The sequence below is a fragment of the Ahaetulla prasina genome, chromosome 10, assembly GCF_028640845.1.
Source record: "Ahaetulla prasina isolate Xishuangbanna chromosome 10, ASM2864084v1, whole genome shotgun sequence".
NCBI classification, from domain to species: Eukaryota; Metazoa; Chordata; class Lepidosauria; order Squamata; family Colubridae; genus Ahaetulla; species Ahaetulla prasina.
This window is the reverse complement of record NC_080548.1, coordinates 18,152,647-18,180,117: the sequence shown is the minus strand read 5'-3', so window position 1 is coordinate 18,180,117 and position 27,471 is coordinate 18,152,647. Positions and strand designations below refer to the sequence as shown.

The window sequence follows — 27,471 nt, the reverse complement described above, 5'->3', positions numbered from 1 at the left end:
TCAGTAACAAAGAATGTAGACACTAAAGACATTGAAGCTGATGTTATTTCAGATTCTTTAGTTTCAGACCTGTGTAGATGACATTAGACAGTGCGGCTTTTAAAAGACAACTGGAATTACAAGTTGTTGATACCAGGATAAGGAGAAACCGACTCTGAACCATGGTATTTGTTGTGACAACAGTAACTTTTAAGTACCCATAATTTCACCTTATGTTGGTTTTGCAGGTACATTTAAAATAAACAGTTCACTTCAGTGTATGGGTGCAGTCCACACTATATATCAGTAGCATGGCTGCTGGTTAGAAGTGGTGAGAGTTCCATCTTAATACACCTGGATGGAGGAAAGCAGATTAAATGTGCTAATCTAAATCTATTCAGTGGTTATTCCATCTTTTTTCCTTAATCCATTTTTTTTCAATTAAAAAAAATCCCCAAGGATGCACTAGACTAGACACTGGACTATAAATGTGGCATTCTACAGCTTCCATTAAATCCCATAAACAAGCAGATGTACATTAACAGCCCTGCATGAAAATATCTCCTGTAGCCTACGGAAAGTTCTTCACCGTTAATAGCTCCTGATCAGGGCCAGAAACCGGATGCAGGTCAGTGGCTAATCCCAGAGGCAAAGAGATGAAAGGGCCCAGTGAGATGGACAGCTTTAACCATAAGAGAGATAGAACATAAGTCCATGTGGTGATATTGGTTAAGGCAGTGTGTCTCCAATGTGGCAACTTCCCTAGCGTGATGGCTGGGGAATTCTGGGAATTGAAGTCCACACATCTTGTAAGCTGCCACTGTTAAAGAAGTGGATTGCGTCTTTGGAAAATACAGCTCCAATCCAGGGGTGAAATCCAACAGGTTCTGGAGAACCGGTAGCGGAAATTTTGAGCAGTTTGGAGAACTGGCAAATGCCACCTCTGGCTCGCCCCAGAGTGGGAAGGGAATGGAGGTTTTGCAATATCCTTCCCCTGCCATACCCACCAAGCCACACCATGCCCACCAAGCCATGCCCATAGAACCGGTAGTAAAAAAATTTGGATTTCACCACTGCCCCAATCCCCTTGTGAAGTTCTGAATTATTTTTAGGCTGCTTGTTATTTCTCAATTCTATAGCTTCTGAGGATAAAATGAAAGCTAATATCTCTTCTACATTAAGCATTAATCTGAGAAAATGGGAAGATCTAAAAGATTGGGAACATAAGAATAATGTTTCACACTATTCATAGCTGGTTTCCCTACTAGAACCGTTGTGTTCTTCCCAGCTTGTCGATGCCATTTTCTTGTTCAAAGCACTTAATAATTGTGGTTGTCACCTTAGCATAATTCACGACACGCCTTAGGAAAGCAGATACATAGGGTATTCATTTATTGTTACATTTTCAACTAGTGGAAACTTACACAAATTCTTCTTTAAAAGTCCCTGCTGGATGGCTCAACGCAAAGCTAATGCAGTCAGAACTTACATTATAGAGAACAAAAGACAATGAGGGATGTGGAACCCAAATCAATGGCTGTTTCCTCAATTCAGAATGTTGGCCAAGCATCCCCTCGGCTGCTCCCATGCAGCTTTTATCAAGTGTGAAGTGGGGGAGGGGAGGGGAGGAGACACGCTTTCTGCAAACACCTGCTTCAGAAAGAACCTTCCCCTCCAGAAGCAGTGAAGTCGTTTTCACAATGCACAAATATCTGAAACAGCAAATACTTCTACAAGCCAGTAAAATGCTGGATGTCAAGTGTGCTTTTTAAGAATTCAGAACCTTCCTGGGAAGAGAGTGCCAGCATTCGATCAAAAGGTGTATTTCACTCATTCTTACAGGAGGGTAAAAAAAAAAAAAGAAGAACGAACGAGCCACAGATTGTACCACAAACTTCTGGATGCGAAGAAGGGCAAGCAGTCCCACTCCCCAGCCATTTGTCAGAGACTATCTTGGGAAGGCAGTTTATAACCATGACTTTTTTTTTTTTAATTTTGTAGTTCAAGTCTTGTTTCTACTGCATTTTTACAGGACTTGTGGTACAAAAAGAATTCAACTTTTTTCCCCTACCACCATCCTGAGGGTTAAATTAAAAAAAAAAAAAAGAAAAGAAGGAATTTGCTTTCAACCGAAGCTCCTTTCAATACTGTGGTCTGCTTTTGAGATCCATCATTCGTTTTCTGGAAGAAGTCCAAATACCGTAAATAGCAACGTTACAAGTAAGGAGGGGCAGAGGGGAAATGAAAAAAAAAATCATCTATGGCCACTTCTAATACTGTTCTCAAAAATAGCAAAATATTTTATCCCTTGGACAATCATGGATACCGTAATATCACTTAGGAGGAGGAAAATAAAAGTCTATGCTCCGAGATAAGTTCCTTTGGGGGAATAGAGACCTACTGATGGTTGGCAGATCTTCTCTAATAACCCTTTATTGCTGCACTGTGAAAATATACGCTTCCCTGTGAAGCATTGCAAAAACAAAAAACAAAAAAAATCCCATAGATGACCTCAAGGGTACTCCACAGCTTCAGAGGCAGACTTTTCTTTTTTTTCTCATAGAAGAGTCTTTTTCTTATTTTTTTTCCTTTTCATTTCTTCGTCTTTTCCCAGAGTTATTTTTTGGTTGTTTTGCGGATCAATGCCATTCTCTGAAAAATAAAGGGGGTGTGGGGGAGAAAGACAGCATGAAGAGGGGTCTCTTGATGCAATGGAAGCTGTGGATGACCTTGGGGGATAAGAGAGGTGCGGATGACTTCCATTAGACTTGATAAGTTAAACTGGGGATATGATTAACGGAAGTCGAACAAACTGCAATTCACCCAACAATCCACCTCTCCAGAATACTAGCAGCTATTGAGTTCCCAAGCTGGCTTGGGGCTCCAATTAAAGACGCCCATCTCTTCTTCGCCCACTTTAAATTACTCCCAAGGCATACCATGTTATCTCCAAATTTGAGCTTGCAGGAAAGATACTTGGCCAATTGTGTTTATTTCCTTACAGGCCAAATAGTAATTTCAGGGTAAGCAGCCCTGGTTTAGAACAATATTCCCCACAAATTTTCTTTTTTAATAAATAGAATTGTGATTATATTTTAAGTGGAATGCGGCCTAGAACTGGCTGAGGAACTCTGGGAGTTGAAGTCCACAAGTCTTAAAGGGACCAAGGTTGGAGACCCCTGGCCTAGAAGATACTATTTTTTTTAATACTTAAATCCATAAACAATTAAGAAAACAATTAGGCATGCATCGTGATTTAAAAAAAAAAAAAGCTAAAGTGGAATTTGAACAGTAGAAATTGGGCATGAAACCTCAACTTGTTAGCAAGCTCTATTTTTCATGTGAGACATTCCCTTTTCTTGCTATTTGTCATTGGTTTCATGGAGCAGAAAATATCTGTTTCACACTGCATTATTTCACTTAGGTGTGAATTATGTGGGGAAGTGGGAAAGAGATCCTTACCTGTTTGTGAGCTTCTGTAGTGCAGGCTTTTTTATATGGCCTGATTTCTTCAGAGCCAAAACCTGGGATCCACATATTCCACTGGCGTTCTGGGGGCAGCGAGAACATCAGGGTGGGTCATGGTGGTGAGATGAAATCATAAGCAGAGGACGATTTGAACAAGGGATAAAAAAACAGGCAAGAGAAGCAGATTCAGCCATTTAGAAAGCAGTGAATTAATACTCCACTATATTACAGTTCCCCAACCTTTCTGGATTTGCAGACCGGGGAGTGGGGGTGGGGTGAGGAAGAGGAGATGGTTATGTGCAAGTGGCGTGCACGAGTGGAGCGTGTGCATCCGTTCACCTGCTGTTTGTTCAAGTGGGAACGTGTGTATGTGCGGGCTCACCATTCCTGTGGCCTGGTTGCAAACAGCTCACGGCCTACTAGTTGGCCATGGCCCAGAGGTTGGGGACCCCTACACTAGGGGTGAAATGCTCCCGGTTCGGACTGGATTGCTCGATCCGGTAGTGATGGCGGCGGGTGGTTCGGAGAACCAGTAGGAAAAATCCCTGCCCCCCTCCCATGCCCAGTTGAGCTGCGTGATCATCAGAGGTTTATTTTTTTTACTTTAAAAAGCATTTTTTCTTCGACCGGAAAAAATGCTTTTAAAAGTAACGGGGGAAAAAAAAGGCTCTGATGATCGTGCGGCTCAGCTGGGATTGTCAGAGCCTTTTAAAAGCATTTTTTGGAGGTTGTAAAAAAATGCTTTTAAAAGGCTCTGAGGATCCCAGCTGAGCCGCACGATCATCAGAGGCTCTTTTTTTTTTAAAGGCAAAAAAGAAATGCTTTGAAAAGAAGCCTCTGACGATTAGGCAACTCAGCTGGAATCATCAGAGCCTTTTAAAAGCATTTTTTACAACCTCTTCGGCCGAAGAGGTTGTAGAAAAAATGCTTTTAAAAGTAAAAAAAAAAGTTGGCCATGCCCACCCAGTCACATTATCCCACCACCAAGCCACGCCCACAGAACTGGTAGTAACATATTTTACATTTCACCACTGCCCTACACTATATCATTGAAAAAATACATGCTTTTGCAGGAATTTGACACCACCGCTCCTCCGGAGCCCTTTTTGGTATCTCTTCTGGCAAACCTGTGAGGCACTTCATAAAAAATACCCCAAGATATTAAAACTTTCCAATATGGACCTTCTATTCTGGGCTTACAGATGAGTGACAAAAGATAAGCTTGCACGCAAAGATGGGAAAAGTGAACCGTGATGCCATTTAAGGTTACCAGAAAGAATCTGGAAACCGCCTTTTTGGTGCTCCTGTCATTGCAGGAGACTGAAACCTCATTTGTGATTCCTTTCCACGAGCCCCAATGAGACTGCAGCAATCACTGATGCACCTGTGCAAAAGTTACCAGGCCACATTACCCTATAAAACAGTGTTTACCAATCTTAGCAATTTTATGAAGTGTGGACTGGCTGGGGTATTCTGGGAGTAGACGTCCACACATTTTGAAATGGCTAAGAGTGGGAGATACTGCTTTAAAACATGACAGCAATGCAAGAGTCACAGAACTGAAACTGCCATGCTGCTGCTCGCAACCTTCTCCGTTCTGGTGTCCTCCAGAAGTGATAGGCTACAAAAGTTCATCATGTCCACCGCACATGCCTCAAGGAAGCTGCACCCCACATGTGTGTGAGGTGGTGATGATACAAGAGAGAGAAAACTTCTGGAAGGCTCAGTTGTGACCCGAAAAGTCCAGACAGTATTTATCACTATGCTTCAGATAGGAGCAAAGAAGGGAAAAAAACGAGAAGAGGGCGACCAGCAGCAAGATGGACAAATTTAGCTAAGGTGGCAATAAATGCACCGCTGGGAGATTTGACAGAACTGTTTAGGTATAGATTATGGGGGATATCTTTCTATTTAGTCACTAAGTGTCAAAAATAAGCTTGATGGTACAGAATCAACATAACTGGAGGGAGAAAGTTTGCAGATTATCTCTGCCCAGGAGGAAACGGTGCAGGTTATGGACAAAACAACTGATAGGTTAAGCTGGCAGCTATCATGAAATAGACACATGTATGTCTTTGCACTGACCAAGATGCAGCTGGACATCCTTTACTTCCAAAGTGTTAGACTTGCGATGCCGTGCGAGCTGGCAGGCAGCGGTCACCACGCTTTCAATGAAGTCGTCAGCAATCTGCAGCAACATCTGTCAAAACGGAATTCGGCATTCGTAAGAATGGCTTTGCTTCAGGTTATTCTTCTGACAATTCAAGGTACTGACAAAGCATTCTTGGGACCACTCCCCCCCCTCCCAAAGAGAAAAATTAGAAGGAATAAAATGGCACGTTTTAACCAAGGAGAGGTTTAGATGTTTGTGATGCTCCTTTCAGCTAAGGCCTGCCTACCTCCTCCACATCTTCATCCAGCTGCTCATTTGGATCCACTTCTCTAACCAGATCCTGCAGTTTCTTCTTTGTTAATATCTAGAGAAAATATCGGCACATTTTATCGGGTTCATTCTGCCATAGTCGCTTCTGTGCAGTTAAGACCAAAAGATCTTGCTTTAGGAGCACTTCCAATCAGAAACATATATGGCGGTGCCCCTAAATGGAACCTCTAAAGCAGAGGTGGGGAACTATGGCCCCTTTAGAACTTGTGGACTTCAACTCCCAGAATTCCTCAGCCAACATGGCTCAGGAATTCTGGGAGTTGAAGTGCACAAGTCATAAAAGGGCCATAATTCCCCACCTTCCTCTAAAGCAACCTCCTCCCCCCAGAGCCCTCCAGATTTGCTGACATCTCACATCATGGCCCATTACCTGATTACTTTCAGGACTGAGGCGCCCCCCACTGCTGGGGGTCCCAGGCATCTTTGCCACAGAGGTATTGTTTGCCATGGAACTATGAGGAGGAGTGTTGCCTGCTTCTCCTTTGATTGAAGAAAAGTTTGATAAATTGATCAAGGTAGATGGACCAAACTGGTTCATAATCTGCTGAGCTTTAGCTTTGAGGTCATAGAGTTTATCCAGATCTTGCTTCTTTTTTGGATTATGTGGGCCCAAACCAATCAGCTAGAAGAAGAAACAGACCTCAAAGTTAAAAACAAGGTGGCAGAATTGAAATGTCAGTATCTTGGACATGTTATACTATAAAAGCAACTTATCAGTGAAAATATAGCCAATATTGTAAATAGTCCACTTCTTAGGTTTTTTTCCTGAGCCATAAATGATTGAATGTAGTACATTAATTCAGCTCAGACTATAATTAGTTTAACACTGCAACTTGTAACACCACATCAAGACCAAACCGTGCTATGCGTGTACAATCAAAAATAGCAAGTTCAATATCATCTTTATTATTTCGGTTTTAAGAACAAGGTCCAGATAGAATAATACACAAAATATTTAGAAGATTACAATGTTAATGTTCTATTCTTATTATCATGCATTTGCTTTGCTCACCACACAATGATATTGTTTTGGGGATAAGATGCTCATCTAGAACTACTTTCAATATAATACAATATTTCTTGTCAAGGTAGAATACAACTGCCATTAAAAGGAGCTGGCTATGAAAGAGAGGAAGGGCATGGAGCTCAAAGCCAGAATAAGCTTTAGATTCTCATTCACATTATGCTAGAATACTGGTTTACATGGAAAGTGTTTCCTTTGATTTCCAAATTGATAGGGTAGTCAACTTCTGAGAGGAAGCACTGTATTAGATCCAGCCTGGGTTAGCTTCTTCCAGTACTATTTGCATGGCTCTCTCAATATCTATTTCCTAGGAAGATGTATCTTTTCTCAGGATAATTTTAAAGAGATACACATGTAGAATGTATTGGCCTTTTCTTCAACATCACCTATTTGAAAGTTTCACAATTTAGGTCTGTTGCACAGTAAGTAGGTACAATCCAATTTATCATTCCTGGATTAACTGTTGTCCTAAAAACCAAGTTAAAACTTGACTTTCCTGAGTAGCGGCTATTTATAAAATATTTAATGGCTCCAATAAGAATGAAATACGCAGAGCGACTGATAGAATAATAAAGCAAACCTAAGTTCTAATCTGTACAAGGACCCGGAAGAGAGATTTCAGTCACATATTCAACGTCTTGAATTAAGAAATAGCACACAGATCATATTATATTCTGTTAATAAACTGGAAAGCAATATATTCTTGCAAAGCTTGTTTACCATCAGATTTCAATCTCGGCACATGATTAAAATGAACAAGTCACAAACCTGCAGCTTTTCATTATGATGCTAGCATGCCATGCGACAGTCACTTCAAGCCAATTTACTTACAGCTATCTGAGTATCTAGATCTTTAATTACATCAGAAACTGCTGTGGGCCCATTGAATGGAGAGGCCATTTTGAAAAAAAGAAAAAAATGTTCCTGCAAGTAAACAGTCAGAATTAACCTACATCACAATTCTTCCCTGGGTGTGCATACTTATAAAATTCTTTCAGAACATTGTGTTCCTGCCTCCAGCCGGAAAAATAATAAGAGACTTTGACATGCAACAAAGCACAATGCAGAATTTCTCCCCCCCTTGTGTCTCCTTTAAAAATGGTCTTATAATTTTGGAGGTTGCTGTTCCAAACATTTTGCCAACCAAAACAAAGTGACAAGATATTATCACTGACAGTACAAGCATGAGCTTACAGAAATCAAAGCAGTACTTACCAAAGGGCGATCCATTGTTCATCAAGTTATTAAGAGCCAAAAATGACTAAACAAGCTTTGATTTGGTTCTAAGTGGTTACTTATTCATGGGTTTCATGTGTTGTTAAGTGTATACACTGACTACCACAAAACACTGTACCAATAGCTAGCAATAACGCCGTAACACACAATAGGGTCATTCATTCCACGTCAAGTGGTCTGGGGCTCCCATCTTGACCATCACGGATTTCGATGAAATTTGGTGCCAAAATGCACATACATCTCCAATGAACATTGGTAAAGTGTTACATTTGCCGATGCAATACTTGCAGAGATATAATCATGTGGCTCAGTGGCTAAGACGCTGAGCTTGTCGATCGAAAGGTCGGCAGTTCAGTGGTTCGAATCCCTAGTGCCGCATTATGGGGTGAGCTCCCGTTCTTTGTCCCAGCTTCTGCCAACCTAGCAGTTCGAAAGCACATAAAAAATGCAAGTAGAAAAATAGGGACCACCTTTGGTGGGAAGGTAAAAGGGTTCCGTGCATCTTTGGTGTTTAGTCATGCCGGCCACATGACCACGGAGATGTGTTTGCACAGCGCTGACTCTTCAGCTTTGAAACAGAGATGAGCACCGCCCTCTAGAGTTGGGAACGACTAGCATATATGTGTGAGGGGAACCTTTACCTTTTTATGACCCCATTCTGCAGCCTTCTACAGCATGACTCCTTAGTTTCAGCGACTTTGAGACATAATATCTCCAGCAATATTTTGTTGAGAGAAAACAAAACATGGCCATCTTGTACAACTTGTTGTCCTCTATTAAACAAAACAATAAAAACATTCTCATAAGCGATCTCCATCTAGATAACTGGGTGCAAAGTTGGCCGAAAATGACTGCGAGGGGCGAAAAAAAGGGTAAAGTTTGGCTTCTTAAAATCTAGGATGGAAATCCGTGATGATCGAGCTGGGCACTTTTCTGAAAACGGGCCACTTGACATGGAATGACCCAATAATGTATTAGAATAGAATAGAATAGAATAGAATAGAATAGAATAGAATAGAATAGAATAGAATAGAAGAGAAGAGAAGAGAAGAGAAGAGAAGAGAAGAGAAGAGAAGAGAAGAGAAGAGAAGAGAAGAGAATTTTTTATTGGCCAAGTGGGATCGGGCACACAAGGAATTTGTCTTGGTGCAGATGCTCTCAGTGTACATAAAAGAAAAGATACCTTCGTCAAGAATCATAAGGTACAAAACTTAATGATAGTCATAGAATAGAATAGAATAGAATAGAATTTTTTATTGGCCAAGTGTGATTGGACACACAAGGAATTTGTCTTGGTGCAGATGCTCTCAGTGTACATAAAAGATGTTCATCAAGGTACAACACTTACAACACTTAATGACAGTCATAGGGTACAAATTTAACACTTGATACAACACTTAATGATAGTCATAGTCATATTTCCCCCCCCCCAAAAACACACTTTAAAAAAAAAAGGAGACATAGGGGCGCTTGAAAACCAAAGGAACATCTAGGAAAGCGCTGCCAAGAGGAGGAAGGCGGGAAGCCTATTAAAGAGAGCCCGAGTGATGTGGAGGCAGCGTTGGGCTGGCGGTATATGTGTGAATAAGTTACAGCCTCCCCCCTCAGCACACCTGAGGGCAGCCTACCCTCCAGGGTTGGTGTGCAGGGGAAAGAGAGTCCTTGGATATGGCGCCCACGCCGAACGCTAAGGAGCAAACAGGCATCTCTTGACTCCTTTTCTCCGTCGCCTTGGCTTAGTTTCAGCGGGGTTTCATCCCGGCCACCCTTCTGTCTCTGTCACGGCCCGTCCACCCCTTCCTTCCTTTCCTCACTTACTTATTTACTTACTTACCGGCGCCTCAGCCGCCTAGCTTCTCATATCGCTCGCGCTCCCTCAGACGAGCAGCCTCCAACACCAGCCGCCTTCGCCTTCAGCGGGTTCTCCGCCGACACAACACTTCCGGGGTCACGACACCGCGAAGCCACGGAAGTGCCGGCCCCCGCGCGCCAACCGGCCTGTTTCACCAACCAATCGGGACGTCCTTTTCTGCCTTTCGTCCGTTGGGCGGGTCTGGCTTGACTGCGCAGGCGCCGACTCCGGACGGCGCTTAGTTTGGGAGTTGTAGTTCAAGCAGCCGCGGGGAAGTTTTTTTTTTTTTTTCTCCCCTTCATGGTCTTCGCTCTTGTTCCGTGCAGAAGCGGACGGACCCCGCCGTAAAGCGAGGATTATAAGGCTCTTTGTTCTGTGCAGGTAGGTAGACCGCAGTGCCCGCTCGCAGGACGTGCCTGTCCAGACGAACTGTAAATTTAAAGAATAGAATAGAATAGAATTTTTATTGGCCAAGTGTGATTGGACACACAAGTAATTTGTCTTTGGTGTATATGCTCTCAGGGTACATAAAAAGAAAAGATACATTTGTCAAGAATCATAAGGTACAACACTTAATGATAGTCATAGGAGTTCCTTTGTGCAACCTAAGATTAGTTATTTTTGGTGAACTGACTTGTTTTGGTTAGTTATTCTTCAGCGCATTGTGCCGACTTGGAAACTCATTTCATTCAGTTGGCAGTCTCTGCTTTTTTCAGCAGGCCAACTGGACCTTCTTGTTTTTTCTTTGAAGACCTCTCGCTTCTCATCCAAGAAGCTTCTTCAGTTCTGACTGGATGGTGGGGAATGGAAGGATTTATATTCCTTGCAGACAGCTGGTCATTTGCATCCTTTTAGAGCAGGGGTCTTCAACCTTGGCAACTTTAAGACTTATGGACTTCGACTTCCAGAACTGGGAATTTAAGTCCACAAGTCTTAAAGTTGCCTAGGTTGGAGACCCCTGTTTTAGAGGGTCATTAAAGCATTTGGAGGTTTATCTGTGTCCTCAGGGCACTTTTAGACTTTTAGCTGTGCAATTTGGGATGAACACCTTTTGAATGGTTTGGGAGTAAGAATGGATTGGCGGAGGAAAAATTGCGGAGTACAGGAACCAGGAGCACCAGTCTGGTGACTCTGAGGACACAGATAAACCTCCAAGTGCTTCAAAGGCCCTCTAAAAGGATGTAAATGACCAGCTGTCTGCAAGGAATATAAGTCGTTCCATTCCCCACTATCCTGTCAAAGCTGAAGAAGCTTCTTGGATGAGAAGCGAAACATCTTCAAAAGAAAAAAAAACAAGAAAGTCCAGTTTGCCTTCTAAAAAAGCACCTTTGGGACAACCATGACCTGGATGGCTGAGAATCTCTACAGACATTCAGTTCGCAGGCTAAGCATTTTGTGCAAACAGAGAGGAGAGAAGAATGAGGGAAAACCAATGAATTTTGCATCTCATATCTGGGAAAGGGAAATAAATACTTGTATCCCTCAATATAATCCTCAATTTGGAGAAAGGAGAAAGTGAGCTAGAACTGTGTTTGCCCGACCCACTGAATTGCAAATTAGACGACCCCCACCCCTTGGGTTACGCAGCCCAGGCATGCCATGATTGGTTTATGGTGCAGCCAGCCATACGAATCTAAGAAGCAGAACTCATTCAGCCGTTGTTGTTAGTTGCGAAGTCGTGTTCAACCCATCGCGACCCCATGGACAACGTTCCTCCAGGCCTTCCTGTCCTCTACCATCCCCTGGAGACCATTTAAGGTCACACCGACAGCTTCAGTGACTCCATCCATCCATCTCGTTCTCTGCCGTACCCTTCTTCTTTTGCCTTCAAATCTTTCCCAGCTCTTCTCCAGTGAGTCCTTCCTTCTCCTTAGGTGGCCAAAGTCTTTGAGTTTCCTCTTCAGGATCTGGCCTTCTAAAGAGCAGTCAGGGTTGATCTCCTCTAGGACTGACCGGTTTGATCGCCTTGCAGTCCAAGGGACTTGCAGGAGTCTTCTCCAGCACCAAAGTTGAAAAGCCCCAATTCTTTGGCCTCAGCCATTCCTTATGGTCCAACTTTCACAGCCATACATTGCAACTGGGAAAACCATAGCCTTGACTATACGCACCTTTGTTGGCAGGGTGATGTCTCTGCTTTTTAGTATGCTGTCTAGATTTGCCATTCAGCCGTAAATCAGCATATTATGCGAATGCAGCCAGGCTCTGCATCCGGGCTGATTTGAGATTTAATTCGGAAGGTCTCTGTGCATTAAAGTTAAGGGCAACTTTCAAGTGAAAAGAAAAACCAGGAGACAAATATAAATGAATGAGCGTTACTTGGAAAGGAATTGCCTTGTATTTCGGTGGAATTGATGTATTCCAGCAAAGGTGGTTTATTTTTTTCATTCCGGGCCGGTGTACCTGTCAACGGAAGTTAATTAACAAAGCTAATTAATCCCCTCTGCTTCCTGCAATAAATCTGCCTTTGACAGGTCTGTCTGGAACACCGAAAAACTAAACTCCCAGGCTTTCTACCCAGAATTCCGCGCGTTAATTTGCATATCGGCTAGAAGAAGGGGGAAATGTTTGCCCTGTTTTAAAATCGAAACAGATTTGGAACCGTCGTGGCAGCAATTATAAATTCAAACCTCCGTGGAATTGACCTGGGTGGATGTAGTTTGGTAGCCTCCTCGCTGTGACCTAAAGAGGTGTTACGGATCAATGGGAGCAGCACTCGCGGAAGCGTTCGTTTAAAAAAGGGCTTCTGCTGTGATTAGCACATGGAGTGGGGTGGCTGCGGCATGCTCCTTTCCGTGCGGAATCGCTATCAAGAGATTTCGGAAGCATAATTTTTGCAGTTGGGGGTAGCTGGTAATCGCTTGTTCTGGCTCCCCGCCCTACGGGTGTTGAATAATGATAGATTTGGAGTCGTCGGAATTTACGTTCGGTTTGTTCTGTGAAAGAGAAACTATCGGGAAAAAGCGCTGAAGGTTTGAAGGGAAAAGATAAGGCTGGCGTCGAAGGACGAGAACGTTGTTGTGCAATGACCTTCATTGGGTCGCAAACAGTGCACTCGCTTCCGTTTTGGAGCTTCTTTGTTATTTTCTCACTCCTAGGTCTGAGAGAGAGGGACTGGCAGAATCTCACCCAGAAGTAGCACTGAAAAAAATTACTTATAATTGGTCCTCCTGCTTGTCAGACTGAAAAATGACTACCGCTGGTTCTCATCCTTACGACTGTCAAACGTTTTTCAGAGTAGAACTGGAAAGGACCTTAGATGTCTTCTAGTTCAACCCCCTGCTCAAGCAGGAGACTCTGTTTCAGAGAAGTGACTGTCCAGTCTCTTAAAAACCTCCAGTGACGAAGCACCCACAACTTCTGATGATAAGCTGTTCCCACTGGTTAATGGTTGTGACGGTTAGCCAGTGTTAAAAGTGACTAGTCCTCATGATTACCATTGTGGCAGCATCCCCACAATCATATGATTAAAAATTTAGGTGCTTAGCACCTGTCATATCGTTAGGACATGCAGTGTCCTAGGGTCCCATGATCACCATTTCCAATCTTCCCAGTTGGCTTTTGACAAAGTCAACAAGTCATTTTATGACTGCATCTGTGTGACCATTAAATATGAAAATATTTACAGACCCTTCGCATCCTGGACATAAACTGTTTCAACTCCTACCCTCAAAATGACGCTATAGAGCACTGCACACCAGAACAACTAGACACAAGAACAGTTTTTTCCCGAAGGCCATCACTCTGCTAAACAAATAATTCCCTCAACACTGTCAGACTATTTACTGAATCTGCACTACTATTAATCATTTCATAGTTCCCATCACCAATCTCTTTCCATTTATGACTGTATGACTATAACTTGTTGCTGGCAATCCTTATGATTTATATTGATATATTGACCATCAATTGTGTTGTAAATGTTGTACCTTGATGAACGTATCTTTTCTTTTATGTACACTGAGAGCATATGCACCAAGACAAATTCCTTGTGTGTCCAATCACACTTGGCCAATAAAAAATTCTATTCTATTCTATTCTATTCTATTCTATTCTATTCTATTCTATTCTATTAAACTAAACTACTAAGCTAGGTAACAGCACCTGTTGGCCTTGAGCCAACTACAACTGGACTTGGTTAGTACTTGTAGAATGGAATAGAATTCTTTATTGGCCAAGTATGATTGGACACATGGAATTTGTCTTGGTGCATACGCTCTCAGTGTACATAAAAGAGAAGATACCTTCGTCAAGAATCATAAGGTATAACAATTAATGATAGTCATAGGGAAACAGTCAATATCTTAAGGATACCAGTAACAGGTTACAGTCATATGTGGGAGGAGATGGGTGCTAGGAACCATGAGAAGATTAATAGTATTATATTAGAGACCACAAGGGTGTTTCTGGGCTGTAGACTAGTCTGAGGAATTGGTGGGGGGGGAGAGATTCCTGAGGGAGCAAATAACTTCTCTGGGTTGGCCATCAGATGATCCATGCTGTGATGAGGAGATGAGCTTGATTCAAAAGTGTTTTTTAATTTTATTTTATGGTACAAGCCCAGTCTTCGTAGATAGCTCTTGAATCAGTGTTAGGATGTATTTGCCCGTTCCTGAGCTCAGGGAAGACTGTCTTCTGAATTACAGCATCACCGCAGTAAACCACACAGTGTAAGAAGAGGTTCTAGTTGTAATGGACCGATCACTCAGTTACCCCTCTGGAAAAAAAAACGTGTCTGTGTATATATACATTCATTCATTCATTCATTCATTCATTCCCTGTGCAGCAGGGAATCGGTGGTCTCCCAAATGTTACCCACCACAGTTTTCCTTTGTTGTTGGCTAATGCTGCCTAGGGCTATAAGACACTCTAGTTAAACCACATATAACCGTTACTTATAAAGCTGGGTGCATGGTATATAGGGCTAGGGTCCAAGGGTGAAATCCAGCAGGTTCTGACAGGTTCTGTAGAACCAGTAGCAGAAATTTTGAGTAGTTCGGAGAACCAGCAAATACCACCTCTGGCTGGCCCCGGGAGTGGGGTGGGAATGGAGATTTTGCAGTATCCTTCCCCCTGGAGTGGGGTGGGAATGGAGATTTTGCAGTATCCTTCCCCCTGGAGTGGGGTGGGAATGGAGATTTTACAGTATCCTTCCTCTGCTACGCTCTCCAAGCCACACCATGCCCACCAACCCACGCCCACAGAACCGGTAATTAAAAAAACACTGCTAGGGTCCTTGAGGGATCCCCCCCATCTCAGATCATTTGGGCCTCTGGTGGCTCAGCAGACTAAGTCTGTCTGTTATTAACACAGCTGCTCGCAATTACTGCAAGTTCAAGTCCCACCAGACCCACGGTTGACTCAGCCTTCCATCTTTTATAAGGTAGGTAAAATGAGGATCCAGATTGTTGGGGGGCAATAAAAGTTGACTTTGTATATAATATATAAATGGATGAAGACTATTGCTTAACACTGTGTAAGCCGCCTTGAGTCTTCGGAGACGGGCGGGATATAAATTCAAATTAAAAAAAAATTATATCCCATTTCCTATCATGATCCCTGCAGACTTTCCAGGAACAAAACTGAGAAAGTATTCGCTTGCGTTTTAGTTTGAGTTTTTGGAAAAGTCTCTTTAAAGGGAAAATAACTCCGTTCTTTTGCCTAAGCTCTGAAACCAATTCGTGCTGCCTTCTGCCCTTAAGCGAACTGAAAACGCAAACTTATCACACACAAGTCTATGGAGAGAAGGGAGAAGAGCAGGGGCGGGGTTACTGCGCTGAAACAGAGTAAGACGGGGCGAGGCTACGGCCTCTCCTCTAACAGCTTTTCCTCCCGTATCCATGCTTTACAGCTTGGCTTCCTTCCACCCCCCCCCCCCCAGCATTAGGAATGATAGGGTGGAGTTAATTGTTGGAATGACGCTTGCGCAGAGCCTGCTTTTCCAAAGGGTTCGAGGTACAAGGAGCAGTTGAAGTGCCGAAGCTGTCTACAAAGGCAAAGAGAAGGTGGGTTCGGGGTTGTTGAGAGGCGCCTAGTCGCCGAGGGAACTCTCCCTGGATGGGGGAACGAGCGTTCTTGCAATCTGCGGGGAAAACAGATGGTTCTTAAGGTGGCGAAAAAGGGGTTTCCAGGAAGAGGACTTTTTGCTTTGGAGCAGCGGCCGTAAGAAAAGTTTTAGGAAGGCTTGGATTAGCAGCGCTGAGCCAAGGGACAGGAGGAGGTCAAACTGGGCTTTTCGTGCTTGGAGATGCTTGATGGGCCATTAGACTCACTTGCGATCCCAATGGGAGAGTCCAGGGGTCCCCAAACTTGGTAGCTTTAAGACTTGTGGACTTCAACTCCCAGAATTAACTGGCTGGAGAATTCTGGGAGTTGGAAGTCCACAAGTCTTAAAGCTGCCAAGTTTGAAGACCTCTGGGCTAGTCCCACATACAAGCCTTCCCCCCCCACCCCCCTTAACTCAAGGTCCCGGGATTCTCGGGTTATTGAAGAAGATCCTGTGCTGCTTGTCAAAGGCACCTCGTGCTGATGCTGTGGATGAAGCTGGTGGTCCCAGTATTGTGTGAGTGGTTCCTTGCGGTAGTGGTAACCTGGTTGTGAAAATGCATTCCAGTCCAGTTCTCTTTTTCACAGTAAGTTCAATTTTAGGAAGCTGAAATTTCCCCAGCAAAAACCTGTAGTTTGAGGATTTGGGGGAAAGCATTCGGGATAGGAAGTGCATGCTGATATATCTAGCTGTAAATTATTCTTAATCTTTTAAGGCAAAGATTAATTGTAAAGCAGATGTGGCGAAATTTAGGGGAATGCCTAGATTCTTTATCTGTTCTCTAGAGTTATAGAAAGCCGTGAACTTCATTCATCCCAATGAAGTGACATTAAAAAATAATTTCCCTCAATTTCTCTGCTCTTTGCGGCGTTAATCGCTCACTTTCATTGCAATCCAATCCTGTTGAGTTAAGCAGGAAACTGGCTCCATTATGATTTGTTGCTTCTTCACGCAGCTTCCGCGTTTGGTTCGGGGTTATGGGAATAGCTGTCCAACTGGAAAATATTCTGCTGTGAAAAGCTGTTTCACTTTTAGTTTTTATCTATTACAATGTTTGCCCCAGTTCATACATAGGGGTGGCATTGTTATTGTTCTTCATGGCGTCTGTTAACAACAGACTGCATCTTTTGCGAACTAATAATAGAACTTTGCTGGCTACATCAAATGCTTCATTCACACCAGTCTCCAAATTTTCAGATTTGTTAATGTGTTGGTGTAGTCAGTGATAGCAGTTCCTACAAGCTATGATTTATTTATGTCAGTATCCATGTACATTCTGTACTTTGAATCAAAGGGCATGTGTGTCTTTACTTGTTTCTCGTTAAAATTCAAGAAACATGTTAAAGTTGCTTAGGCATTTGTGTTTCGTAGTGTGAAACAGGACTAAAATACATGGGCAGTGTGTAAGAGAAATATTTCTCTATACATCAAACTCAACAGATATAGACATCTGAAGGAGGCATATATCTTGTAATGCATTTTTAAGACGTTTTCTGCATTTTGAGCATTTAAGCCTGCTCAACAGAGAGCAGGCTCTAGATCTCAGTATAGAGATTTTTTTTAAAAATCTTTTAAAAATATTTTTAGAATAGAAGTCTTTATTGGCCAAGTGTGATTGGACACACAAGGAATTTGTCTTTGGTGCATATGCTCACTGTACATAAAAAGACAAGATACATTCATCAAGAATCATAAGGTACAACACTTAATGATAGTCATAGGGTACAAATAAGGTATTAAAAATATTTAAAATAAAAATTTAAAAATATTTTAAAAGTATTTAAAATAGGTATTACATTTCAGTTGTAAAAAAAATAGTGGTTTTACACAAATTGCTGGAAATAATTTGGAAGCCCAATCAGTTCCATATTATGAGAAACTGGCTATTGTAAAGCAAAGTTAAATGTGTATTCTCAGTATTATATTTTATTCTCTTTGCATATACTTATTATAAATACAATTTATGTATACTCAAACTTATTAAATGACTTTGAACTAGTCATTCTCAGAGAGAATGTGCCATGACAGCCATAAAATGACAGGATCCAAAAATTTTCCATGCCTGCAACCTAATGCGATTGTTGTCCCCAATTCGAGTCAGAGCCTGGTGCCGAAACCAATGATGGACGCCAGAGACGAGGTGCAGGTTTTCTGATTGCTTTTTATTGGGATACCCCAAGAAAAGGGCTCCTGGCCAAAATGCCAAGAAAGCCAAGAACAAAGGATTAAGAAAACTTTATACATTTTCACTAAAGGAGAAGCTGGGACAAGGCAAGATAATAAGAAGTATCATCTAATGAACATTTTAGTAATAATTCTACAATTTGTTCTATTGGTCTCTAGCTGTCCCTATTCCTAAGCCTTGGCTAATGAATGCCCCAGGAGTTATCTAATACACATTTTATTTGCTGCAGGCCATCTCCATTCCTAACTTTTAGCTGAGGTCTGTAAGTTGCCTAACTCTTTGTTATTTTTATCAGCTTTTTAACTATCCAGAATTGTTACAAGCTTTACACGTGCATATTTCCTGTGGATAAGCATTCTTTGTTCTTGCCAGAAAGATTCCACAATTACAGTCTTCCTGATTTACTTTCAAGTGTGTGTCATGACCTGGCTTTATTTTAGCAGACAGCTCATCACTCTCCCCCTTTGAATCTGAATATGATTTAATTTTCCAAGATTCATTCAATATCGTAGTTTGCTTACAGGTGGAAAGGCAAAGGGGAAGGCATTGTAATCCACAACAGGTGATTAAGAGAAGAATGATTATGCATGCCAGGGAGAAGTTGCAGCTATCTTTGCTATGTGTTTAGCTCGGTTTTGGAATTCCTCTAATTTGCCCAGGAAAATACACACAGCATTGTTGTCCAATTAGCGTGCACACACCTCCTTTGGATGCCAATACCATATCTAGAGCCATTGTATTCTGAACAATCATTTGTCGTATGGCTTCTTGTTTTTTTGCTGTAGCAATAACAAACTCATTAGTTAGGATTTCCGCCACTGTCCGTATATGATACATGGCATTATTGAGGGACCGGAGCCCACCAAACCAGGTAAGGGGTTGATAATCCTTCAGGTATTTTCTGGATTGGTCAAGATCCCTGTGGTTTCTAATCTTTCCTTTAATAGAATAGAATTCTTTATTGGCCAAGTGCGATTGGACACACAAGGAATTTGTCTTTGGTGCATATGCTCTCAGTGTACATAAAAGAAAAGATACATTCGTCAAGAATCATAAGGTACAACACTTAATGATAGTCATAGGGTATAAATAAGCAATCAAATCATACTAGGAAACAATATAAATCGTAAGGATACAAGCAACAAGTTACAGTCATACAGTCATAACTGGGAGGAGACGATGATAGGAATGATGAGAAGATTAATAGTAATAGTAATGTAGACTTAGTGAATAGTTTGACAGTGTTGAGGGAATTATTTGTTTAGCAGAGTGATGGCGTTCGGGAAAAAACTGTTCTTGCGTCTAGTTGTTCTGGTGTGCAGTGCTCTATAGTGTCATTTTGAGGGTAGGAGTTGACACAGTTTATGCCCAGGATGCGAGGGGTCTGTAAATATTTTCCCAGCCCTCTTTTTGACTCGTGAAGTATACAGGTCCTCAATGGAAGGCAGGTTGGTAGCCATTGTTTTTTTCTGCAGTTGTAATTATTCTCTGAAGTCGGTGTCTGTCTTGTTTGGTTGCAGAACCAAACCAGACAATTATAGAGGTGCAGATGACAGACTCAATAATTCCTCTGTAGAACTGGATTAGCAGCTCCTTGGGCAGTTTGAGCTTTCTGAGTTGGCGCGGAAAGAACATTCTTTGTTGTGCTTTTTTAATGATGTTTTTGATGTTAGAAAGTTACAGAAATTCTCTTCTCTTCTCTTCTCTTCTCTTCTCTTCTCTTCTCTTCTCTTCCCACTCCCACTCCCACTCCCATTCCCATTCCCATTCCCATTCCATTTCTAAAATTTATTGGCCGCCCATCTTATCATAGTGTAACTCTGTGTGTCTTACAGTTACATATACAAATATAAAAAGTTATCCTGTCCTGTCCTGTCCTGTCCTGTCCTGTCCTGTCCTGTCCTGTCCTGTCCTGTCCTGTCCTGTCCTATCCTATCCTATCCTATCCTATCCTATCCTATCCTATCCTATCCTATCCTATCCTATCCTATCCTATCCTATCCTATCCTTCTTATATCTTCTGCTGACCGCCCTATAAAAATCATGTTTATCATTTTCTGATTGTCTGAGGCTTCAGGATCTAAATCAGTGTATTGCCTGAAAGCCTGGTCTATTCTTTCAAGAAAATCTCCTGGATTTTCCTTTTTCTTTTGCCTTATTTCGTACACTTTTGGAAAATTCTTAATTTTGGGAACTCCCATTTTGGATTCCATACAAGAGTAAGGATTGATAATTTCGTAGTCTCATATTGTCCCGATCATCATCCAGATCCCATTCTGCCTCTGTGAGTGGGCATTACCAGTGGCTGTCATTCTCATGCCCTTTTTTTAACTGCCGCTCCATTGCCCTCCTCACTGGTCTCCATTCCTCTGGTGTTAATAGGACATCCGTCAATGTCTGAATGTCTGTCCAAGTGGGGTTATGTGGAGTGGTAGAATTCAATTTTTTTACTACCAGTTCTGTGGGCATGGCTTGGTGGGCGTGGCAGGGGAAGGATACTGCAAAATCTCCATTCCCTCCCCACTCCAGGAGAAGGATACTGCAAAATCTCCATTCCTGCCTGTCAGGAAATTGTTATTTGCCTAACTAGTTGGCCAGGCAATATATAAACTAACTATGTATGTATGTAGAAAGGCATGATATTGCTTTAAGGCTGTGCTGCATCATGCAAGCATCCTGATTGGTTGAGCTCTGTAGCCAATGTATAAAAGGACTACTAAATTATGGCTTGTGGGGAATCTACAGGGACACTACAGCATTGTAATCTGATGACATGCTGCAACTGTATATTTGAGCTTTATGATCATTGCTTGATCATAGCTAGTTACTGATTCCTCAAGATACTGAGTGTTGTGTATTGAACTGTGTTTTGCCGAACTGAAAGAAGACCTTGTTTGTTGTGCAAATCTTCATCGGTAAGAAGACTTGATATTTGTAACATCCCTGACAGACTGGCTTTATATGTGTATGACCTGGAATTATTTTTGGACTATGACTTTGCCTTTTCCCTAAAAGTAAAGGAATATCAAACCCCAGTTTGTCTGCAAGTGACTGTTATTGTATACAACCAGTCTCAGTCGTTTTCATGCGTAGGGTACTCTGCTCAACAGTCCACAACATTGGTTGTGAACCCAGATTACCCTTAACACTGCCCCACTCCGGGGGAAGGTTACTGCAAAATCTCCATTCCCATCCTACTCCAGGAGAAGGATACTGCAAAATCTCCATTCCCTCCCCACTCCGGGGGAAGGTTACTGCAAAATCTCCATTCCCATCCTACTCCAGGAGAAGGATACTGCAAAATCTCCATTCCCTCCCCACTCCAGGGGAAGGATACTGCAAAATCTCCATTCCCATTCTATTCCAGGAGAAGGATACTGCAAAATCTCCATTCCCTCCCCACTCCGGGGGAAGGATACTGCAAAATCTCCATTCCCATCCTACTCCAGGAGAAGGATACTGCAGAATCTCCATTCCCATCCTACTCCAGGGGAAGGATACTGCAAAATCTCCATTCCTACCCCATTCTGGGGCCAGCCAGAGGTGGTATTTGCCAGTTCTCTGAACTACTCAAAATTTCCGCTACTGGTTCTCCGGAACCTGTCAGAACCTGCTGGATTTCACCCCTGGTTATGGGTCCTTATAAGAACAGAGAGTGCATTTTCTCTGGGTCTTCCCTATAACTGGGATTTTGTAACTTCCAGTTACAAAGGTCTGAAGTAGAAAATGGTGTGCAAACTAGCACTGGACAGAATCGGTTTCCTCCTCCTACCACTATATTTTCTCTAAGTGGAGCCTGCATCTCCGGTTTCAGTTTTGATTGAGATTGGATGATCAGAGGATTCATTCACTGTTTGATTACGTTGTTCCTCAGCCTCCCCCCTTTTCTGGGATCTCCTTGTCTGGAGCGTCCCATTCCATGAGTAAGTATGGGGTGGGAGACCACTCTCAGAATCCTCCAGTATAAACGGGAGGAGCACTGGGTTTCTTTAACTTAGGATCCTGTGCTGCGCATACAAAAGTTCCTTCACAACTGCAGTATTGTAGCAGAGACGGGCTGTTTGCCAAGTTCACAAAAGAGTTCCAGATATTGAATTTCAGCATGCCCTTTCTGCTCCCAAGAGGGCAGTTCTCACTTCTTCAATTAATTGGTGATTGATTGATCGATCGATCCTTGGGGTGGCCAGAACTCTCCTGGTTTATCTAATTTTAAGTATGGCCATACTGACACACAATAGTGAGAAAAGGCTGCCTTAGTCCCTATATCTAATCCCCCTAATATCTCAAACTTAGCCAAAATACAACCCACCTGTGTATCTTTGGGCAGCTTCCCTTTCGGCAACTCTGTTGCCCCTCGACTGGATGCCTTTTTGTAGCCACGATTTCCCATTTCAAAGCCGGATCTTGGGTGGATTCCTCTTATCCCCTGGGACGTCTCCTCTCCAGTCCTTACCTTTCCTCCAAATTTTGCCTCTTCCTTTTCCTCCACTGGTGGTTGTTCCTGCTCCTTGCTTTCTTCAAGGCGTCAGCACATCAGGGTCTGCACAAAACCATGCGGGCCGCTGCATTTTGCATCAACTGGAGCTTCTGGATGTTCTTCAAGGGCAGCCCCATGTAGATTGCATTGCAATGGACAAGAAGGGAAGTGATTAGGGCTGTTGTGGTCCGCCAGCAGCCTGCGGAGCTGGCAACAGAGTCGGACAGCAATGAGGCTGAGGTGGGGCCAGGGCCATTGGGAGTGAGGTGCGGACTCCGGAGCCTTCAGAGACTAATAGTAGTGAGGCAGAGGAACAGGAGGAGCTGCCAGAAGGCAAGAAGGAACAGGAGGAGCTGCCAGAAGGCAAGAGCAGATCAAGCAGAGAGGACAACTCAGGAGTAGGGCCAAGAGATGATTGGCCCCTCCCATAAGGCTTAAAACAGACCAGCAACAGTGTTTGGGCTTTGCCGGAAAACAACGTTGGTAGCTTTGTCTTCTTGCATTTATTTTTGTATCGGTGACTTCTGAACCTTTGCCAAGAAAGGCCTTTGGCAGTTTGCCTAATTGGACCAAGGTTTGTGATAGGGCTGAGGAATTTGTGTTGGGAGGAATTTGCTTTAATTTAGTTGAACTAAGCTGAGAATGAAGTAATTCTCAGCTGTTCAAATAAAGTTTGTTTGTTTTTTCACTGACTGAGCTTCCTACTACCTACTTGGGCCTGGGTCACAACAAGGGCAGTGATGGCTAATCTTTTGCCCATCACGTGCCAAAAGCGATGGGAGTGCGGTGGGTCGTGCATGCATGTGCCCATACCCATAATTCTATGTGCCCCCCCTCCATGCTCCCCCCGCTTTTGGCACACAATGGCACAGTGGGCCCGGTAGGCCCATTTTTCACCCTTCCCAGGCTCCAGAGGCTTTCTAGGAGCCTGGGGAAGGCAAAAATGGCCTTTCCCACCCCCCTGGTGGCCCTCCAGAAATGACCCATTTGCTGACTTCCAGTGAGACCGGAAGGCCCGTTTTTTGCTCTCCTCAGGCTCCAGAGCCTTTCTAGGAGCCTGGGGAGAGCAAAAAAATGGGTCTTCCCGACACCCCCACCCCCCACAGGCCCTCTGGAGGCCGGAAATAGTTTATTTCCCTACTTCTGGTGTGCCCAGAAAGCCTGAAAGTTCACGCTGGAGCTGAGCTCATGTGCCCACCAATATGGCTCTGCGTGCCACCTGTGGCACGCATGCCATAGGTTCGCCATTACAGGAGTAGGGCTTGAGCAAGTAGGACTGTTGGTCCAGGAAAGGGCGTAGCACGCGCACAACCCACAATTGCGCAAAGGCCCTCTGGCCATGACCGCCACTTGCTCTTTGAGCAGGAGTTGTGAGTCCAGGAAAACCCCTATGCATTGTTATCCAGGAACTACTCAGAGGGCTTAATGGAAATCATTAATCATTTCAGATGTGAAACAGACTTGACAAAAGCATAGCATAGGGTTTCTTTTATTTCTAAAATGAAAAGATGGTGTTATGTATATAGTCATATTAAATGAAATTCAAAGATAGAACAATAAGATCTGCATTATCAGAAGAGATAAACCTGTAATTCAATTTGTGCCACTTAATATTTCTTGATTTAAAACTGTTTTACGCCATTAACAAAAATTGTTTCTCTTTTCCTTTCAGCACTTTCTTGAGAAACATGGATAGTGGTAAGTGCATGATATCTATCTATGCTCCATAATAAAACTTAGAATTCACTTTGAAAAATTTATAATGCTGTATAACTATCTTTTTATCTCTGTGGGTGAAATGGTTTTTTTTTTGCATGTCCATTGCGCAACTACCATGTGTGTGTGTATGTGTGTACACACAGACATATATATATGTATACTTTATACATGTATACACATGTATACATATACTGTATACATGGGTACACATGTATACTGCACGAATCAAAAAGAAGGCTCTGAAAATATCTACAGACCCTTCACATCCTGGACCTAAATTATTTCAACTTCTACCCTCAAAATGACGCAACTGAGCACTGCACACCAGAACAACTAGACACAAGAACAGTTTTTCCCCGAATGCCATCACTCTGCTTAACAACTAATTGCCACCACACTGTCAAATAATTTATTAAGACTCTTCCCACTTATGACTATAACCATGTTGCTTGTATCTTTCAATTTATATTGTTTTTATTTGCTTCCTAGTACGATTTGATAGCTTATTAGTAACCTTGACAATCACTAAGTGTTATATCTTTTTATTCTTGATGAATGTATTTTATTCTCCTTATGTACACTGAGAGCATATGCACCAAAGACAAATTTCCTCATGTGTCCAATCACACTTGTCCAATAAGGAATTCTATTCTATTCTATTCTATTCTATTCTATTCTATTCTATTCTATTCTATTCTATTCTATTCTATTCTATTCTATTCTATTCTATTCTATTCTATCTTTATATATCAAGAGTAAGATTCTCCATATCAATTTCTCCATTCCGACAATGGACTGCATCATTATTTTAACATTAAACATTATTTTAACATCTTGTCATTAACCTGACAAGAACTGCATCATTATTTTAACATTAAATTTAATTTGTGAACTATCCATGATGGGTAAATAAGAAGATAACCACTTTTTCTCCACCCCACCCCACCCCCTCTAATATCTGGCACTAATTAAGCATTTTTAGATGAAATTATCGAGGGAAAATGATTTGTAGCTGCACATAGGTTCTTTTTTTCCCAGAGTTCTCTATAGTTATTTATTATCCAGCCCCAAATTTTATATGCATGCTATTGTTTCTCCTCCAGCATGGAAAAAAAGGATTGGATATAGAACAAATAGGATGCAAATACTTCCTGTTTTGTTTTGTGAAAGCTGCCTTTTTTTCCCCTACACCCTGCCTAAAGTAAGCAATAAATTAAGTACAACATACATCAGTTGAGCATGCTTGAAATACTAATTGTCTATTAAATTTTAACACTTAGGAATTGACAACTTTGAGTGTCCTCAGTTATTTTCTTATTACTTTGCTGTTAGCTCCAGCATTTAAACAACCCCAAATATTTATGAGTATGGTGTACATATAAAATGTTTGTGTGTGCATAATCCAGTAGATTCAATCATTATAGACATAGGATGAGGTTTATATCTGAAATATCTTGACACATGTTACTTGATGCTGTTTTAAATCATACTATACTCTCATCCTTATGATTTCAGTTTGATTAACTCAAGAGTGTCAAACTCAAACTCAAGGTCCACGGCTCGCATCCAGCCCGCGGGGTGCTTAAATCTGGTCCATGGGGCTACCCTGGAAACACTGAGGTCGAGGGCCGCATGCGCCCCTCCTGGATCCCGTTTTCAGCTGGGACAGCCTCCTGCAGCCCTCTCCCTACCTTTTTGCTGGCAGAGTGCTGCAGGAGGCCATCATGGCTGAAAACGGGGCCCACGCATGGCCCTCCCAAGCTCCATTTTTGCAGACAGAGGCCTGCAGGAACCCATCCCAGCCAAAAATAGGGCCCAGGGGAGCCACGCGCCACGCTCCCAAGTTCCATTTTCGCTAGTAGAGGGCTGCAGTAGGCCGTCTCAGCCAAAAATGGAGTCTGAGTGGGCAGCATGCTATTCTCCTGACCTCCATTTTTGCTGGCAGGAAGCTAGCAAAACAAACTAAAAACAAAACAAAAGGAGAAATGTTTCCTCCTTTTGCATTTGACCGTGCAAGAAAGGACAGGAAAGGAGAAAGGGAAAGAGAAAAGAAAAAGAAAAAGAGGGGAAGAGGCGAAGGAAGAAGAAAGAAAGAATGAAGAGGAAAGAAAGAAGAAAGGGGAGAAGGGGAGGGAATTGAAGGAAGGATGGAAGGAAGGAAGGATAAGAGTGAGGGAGGGTCTGAGCGAAGTCCTGCCTTAGCACTTGGCCACCACAGATCAGGGGTGAAATCCAGGAGGTTCTGACAGGTTCTGGAAAACTGGTAGCGGAAATTTTGAGCAGTTCAGAGAACCGGCAAATGCCACCTATGGCTGGCCCCAGAGTGGATTAGGAATGGAGATTTTGCAATATCCTTCCCCTGCCACGCCCACCAAGCCACACCACGCCCACCAAGCCACGCCCACAGAACCGGTAGTAAAAAAAAAATTGGATTTCACCACTGCCACAGGTGTCCCTGACGCGAGTGACGTCGAACTGGCCAGAATTAACATTGCTGCCAAATAGACACAAAGTACCTCTTCATGCTGCGGAAGATTATTTATCCTGAACATAAATTTCTCAACTTCTAAGTACTAGTAAATCCTTGTTTTCTGCAGTGTTCCTCATAGAGGCGAAGGCCAATTCTGTCTTAAAAAGATACCCACGGGCGAATGGACTTTTGGAAGAACTTAAAAAAGGAAACATCGAGCGGGAATGTTATGAAGAACGCTGTGATAAAGAAGAGGCAAGAGAAGCATTTGAAAATGATGAAAAGACAGTAAGTTACCTACTAAAAAATATAAAACATTCTTCACATATTTATCTAATATTTTTCCGCATACCGTATTTTTCGAACTATAAGACGCACCTAAATTTAGAAGAGAAAAAACAACAATAAAAAAAAGTTTTTGGCCTAGTTTTTTTCAGGCCTTTTCCAGTCTTTTTTCAGCCTGTTTCTGGGGGTTTTTTTGGCCGATTTTCAAGGCTTTTGGGGGGCTGTTTCCCCCACCCCAAAAAAAGGCAGAGGAAAAACAAGCCCCCAAAAGCCCCAAAACTGGCCCAAAA

General features: G+C 42.5%; 2 protein-coding genes and 1 non-coding gene across 7 annotated transcripts in view; 2 read left to right on the top strand and 1 right to left on the bottom strand.

Moving 5' to 3' along the window:
- Positions 1 to 1,356: 1,356 nt before the first annotated feature.
- On the bottom strand, positions 1,357 to 10,120 carry TAF12 (TATA-box binding protein associated factor 12). 4 transcript variants are annotated; one of them, XM_058195221.1, is made up of 7 exons: positions 9,985 to 10,103; positions 7,746 to 7,838; positions 6,261 to 6,512; positions 5,847 to 5,924; positions 5,533 to 5,647; positions 3,442 to 3,530; positions 1,357 to 2,631 (listed from the first exon to the last, which is right to left on the bottom strand). In XM_058195221.1, the coding sequence occupies exons 2-7, from the start codon at positions 7,812 to 7,814 to the stop codon at positions 2,596 to 2,598; spliced, it is 639 nt and encodes a 212-aa protein (XP_058051204.1). In that variant the 5' UTR covers positions 7,815 to 7,838; positions 9,985 to 10,103; the 3' UTR covers positions 1,357 to 2,595. The 4 variants fall into 4 exon arrangements, with proteins under 4 accessions (XP_058051204.1, XP_058051207.1, XP_058051205.1 ...); XM_058195224.1 differs by lacking the exon at positions 7,746 to 7,838 and adding an exon at positions 8,792 to 8,923 and having other exon boundaries at positions 9,985 to 10,084; XM_058195222.1 differs by lacking the exon at positions 7,746 to 7,838 and having other exon boundaries at positions 9,985 to 10,120.
- A 140-nt stretch (positions 10,121 to 10,260) lies between these two features.
- Positions 10,261 to 27,471, top strand: part of PRRG1 (proline rich and Gla domain 1) — a 30,922-nt gene continuing 13,711 nt past the window's right edge. The window contains exons 1-3 of one of the 2 annotated variants that reach the window (XM_058195218.1): positions 10,261 to 10,383; positions 24,380 to 24,405; positions 27,024 to 27,184. In XM_058195218.1, the coding sequence (XP_058051201.1) occupies positions 24,396 to 24,405; positions 27,024 to 27,184 (171 nt within the window). In that variant the 5' untranslated portion in view covers positions 10,261 to 10,383; positions 24,380 to 24,395. Of the gene's footprint in view, positions 10,384 to 15,908; positions 16,005 to 24,379; positions 24,406 to 27,023; positions 27,185 to 27,471 lie in introns of those variants that run through there. The other variant, XM_058195220.1, reaches the window with a different exon arrangement.
- Positions 12,735 to 12,876, top strand: LOC131204891 (U11 spliceosomal RNA). The gene has a single exon (XR_009156662.1). It is a non-coding gene; the product is annotated as a U11 spliceosomal RNA (small nuclear RNA).

Excerpts from the sequence above, each read along its gene's own strand:
- TAF12 (XM_058195221.1), bottom strand. The coding sequence starts at position 7,814 with ATGGCCTCTCCATTCAATGGGCCCACAGCAGTTTCTGATGTAATTAAA. Across the intron at positions 5,648-5,846 it reads TGGATGAAGATGTGGAGGAG|ATGTTGCTGCAGATTGCTGA; the intron begins GTAGGCAGGCCT and ends CCGTTTTGACAG. Across the intron at positions 2,632-3,441 it reads CTACAGAAGCTCACAAACAG|AGAATGGCATTGATCCGCAA; the intron begins GTAAGGATCTCT and ends TTTATTTTTCAG.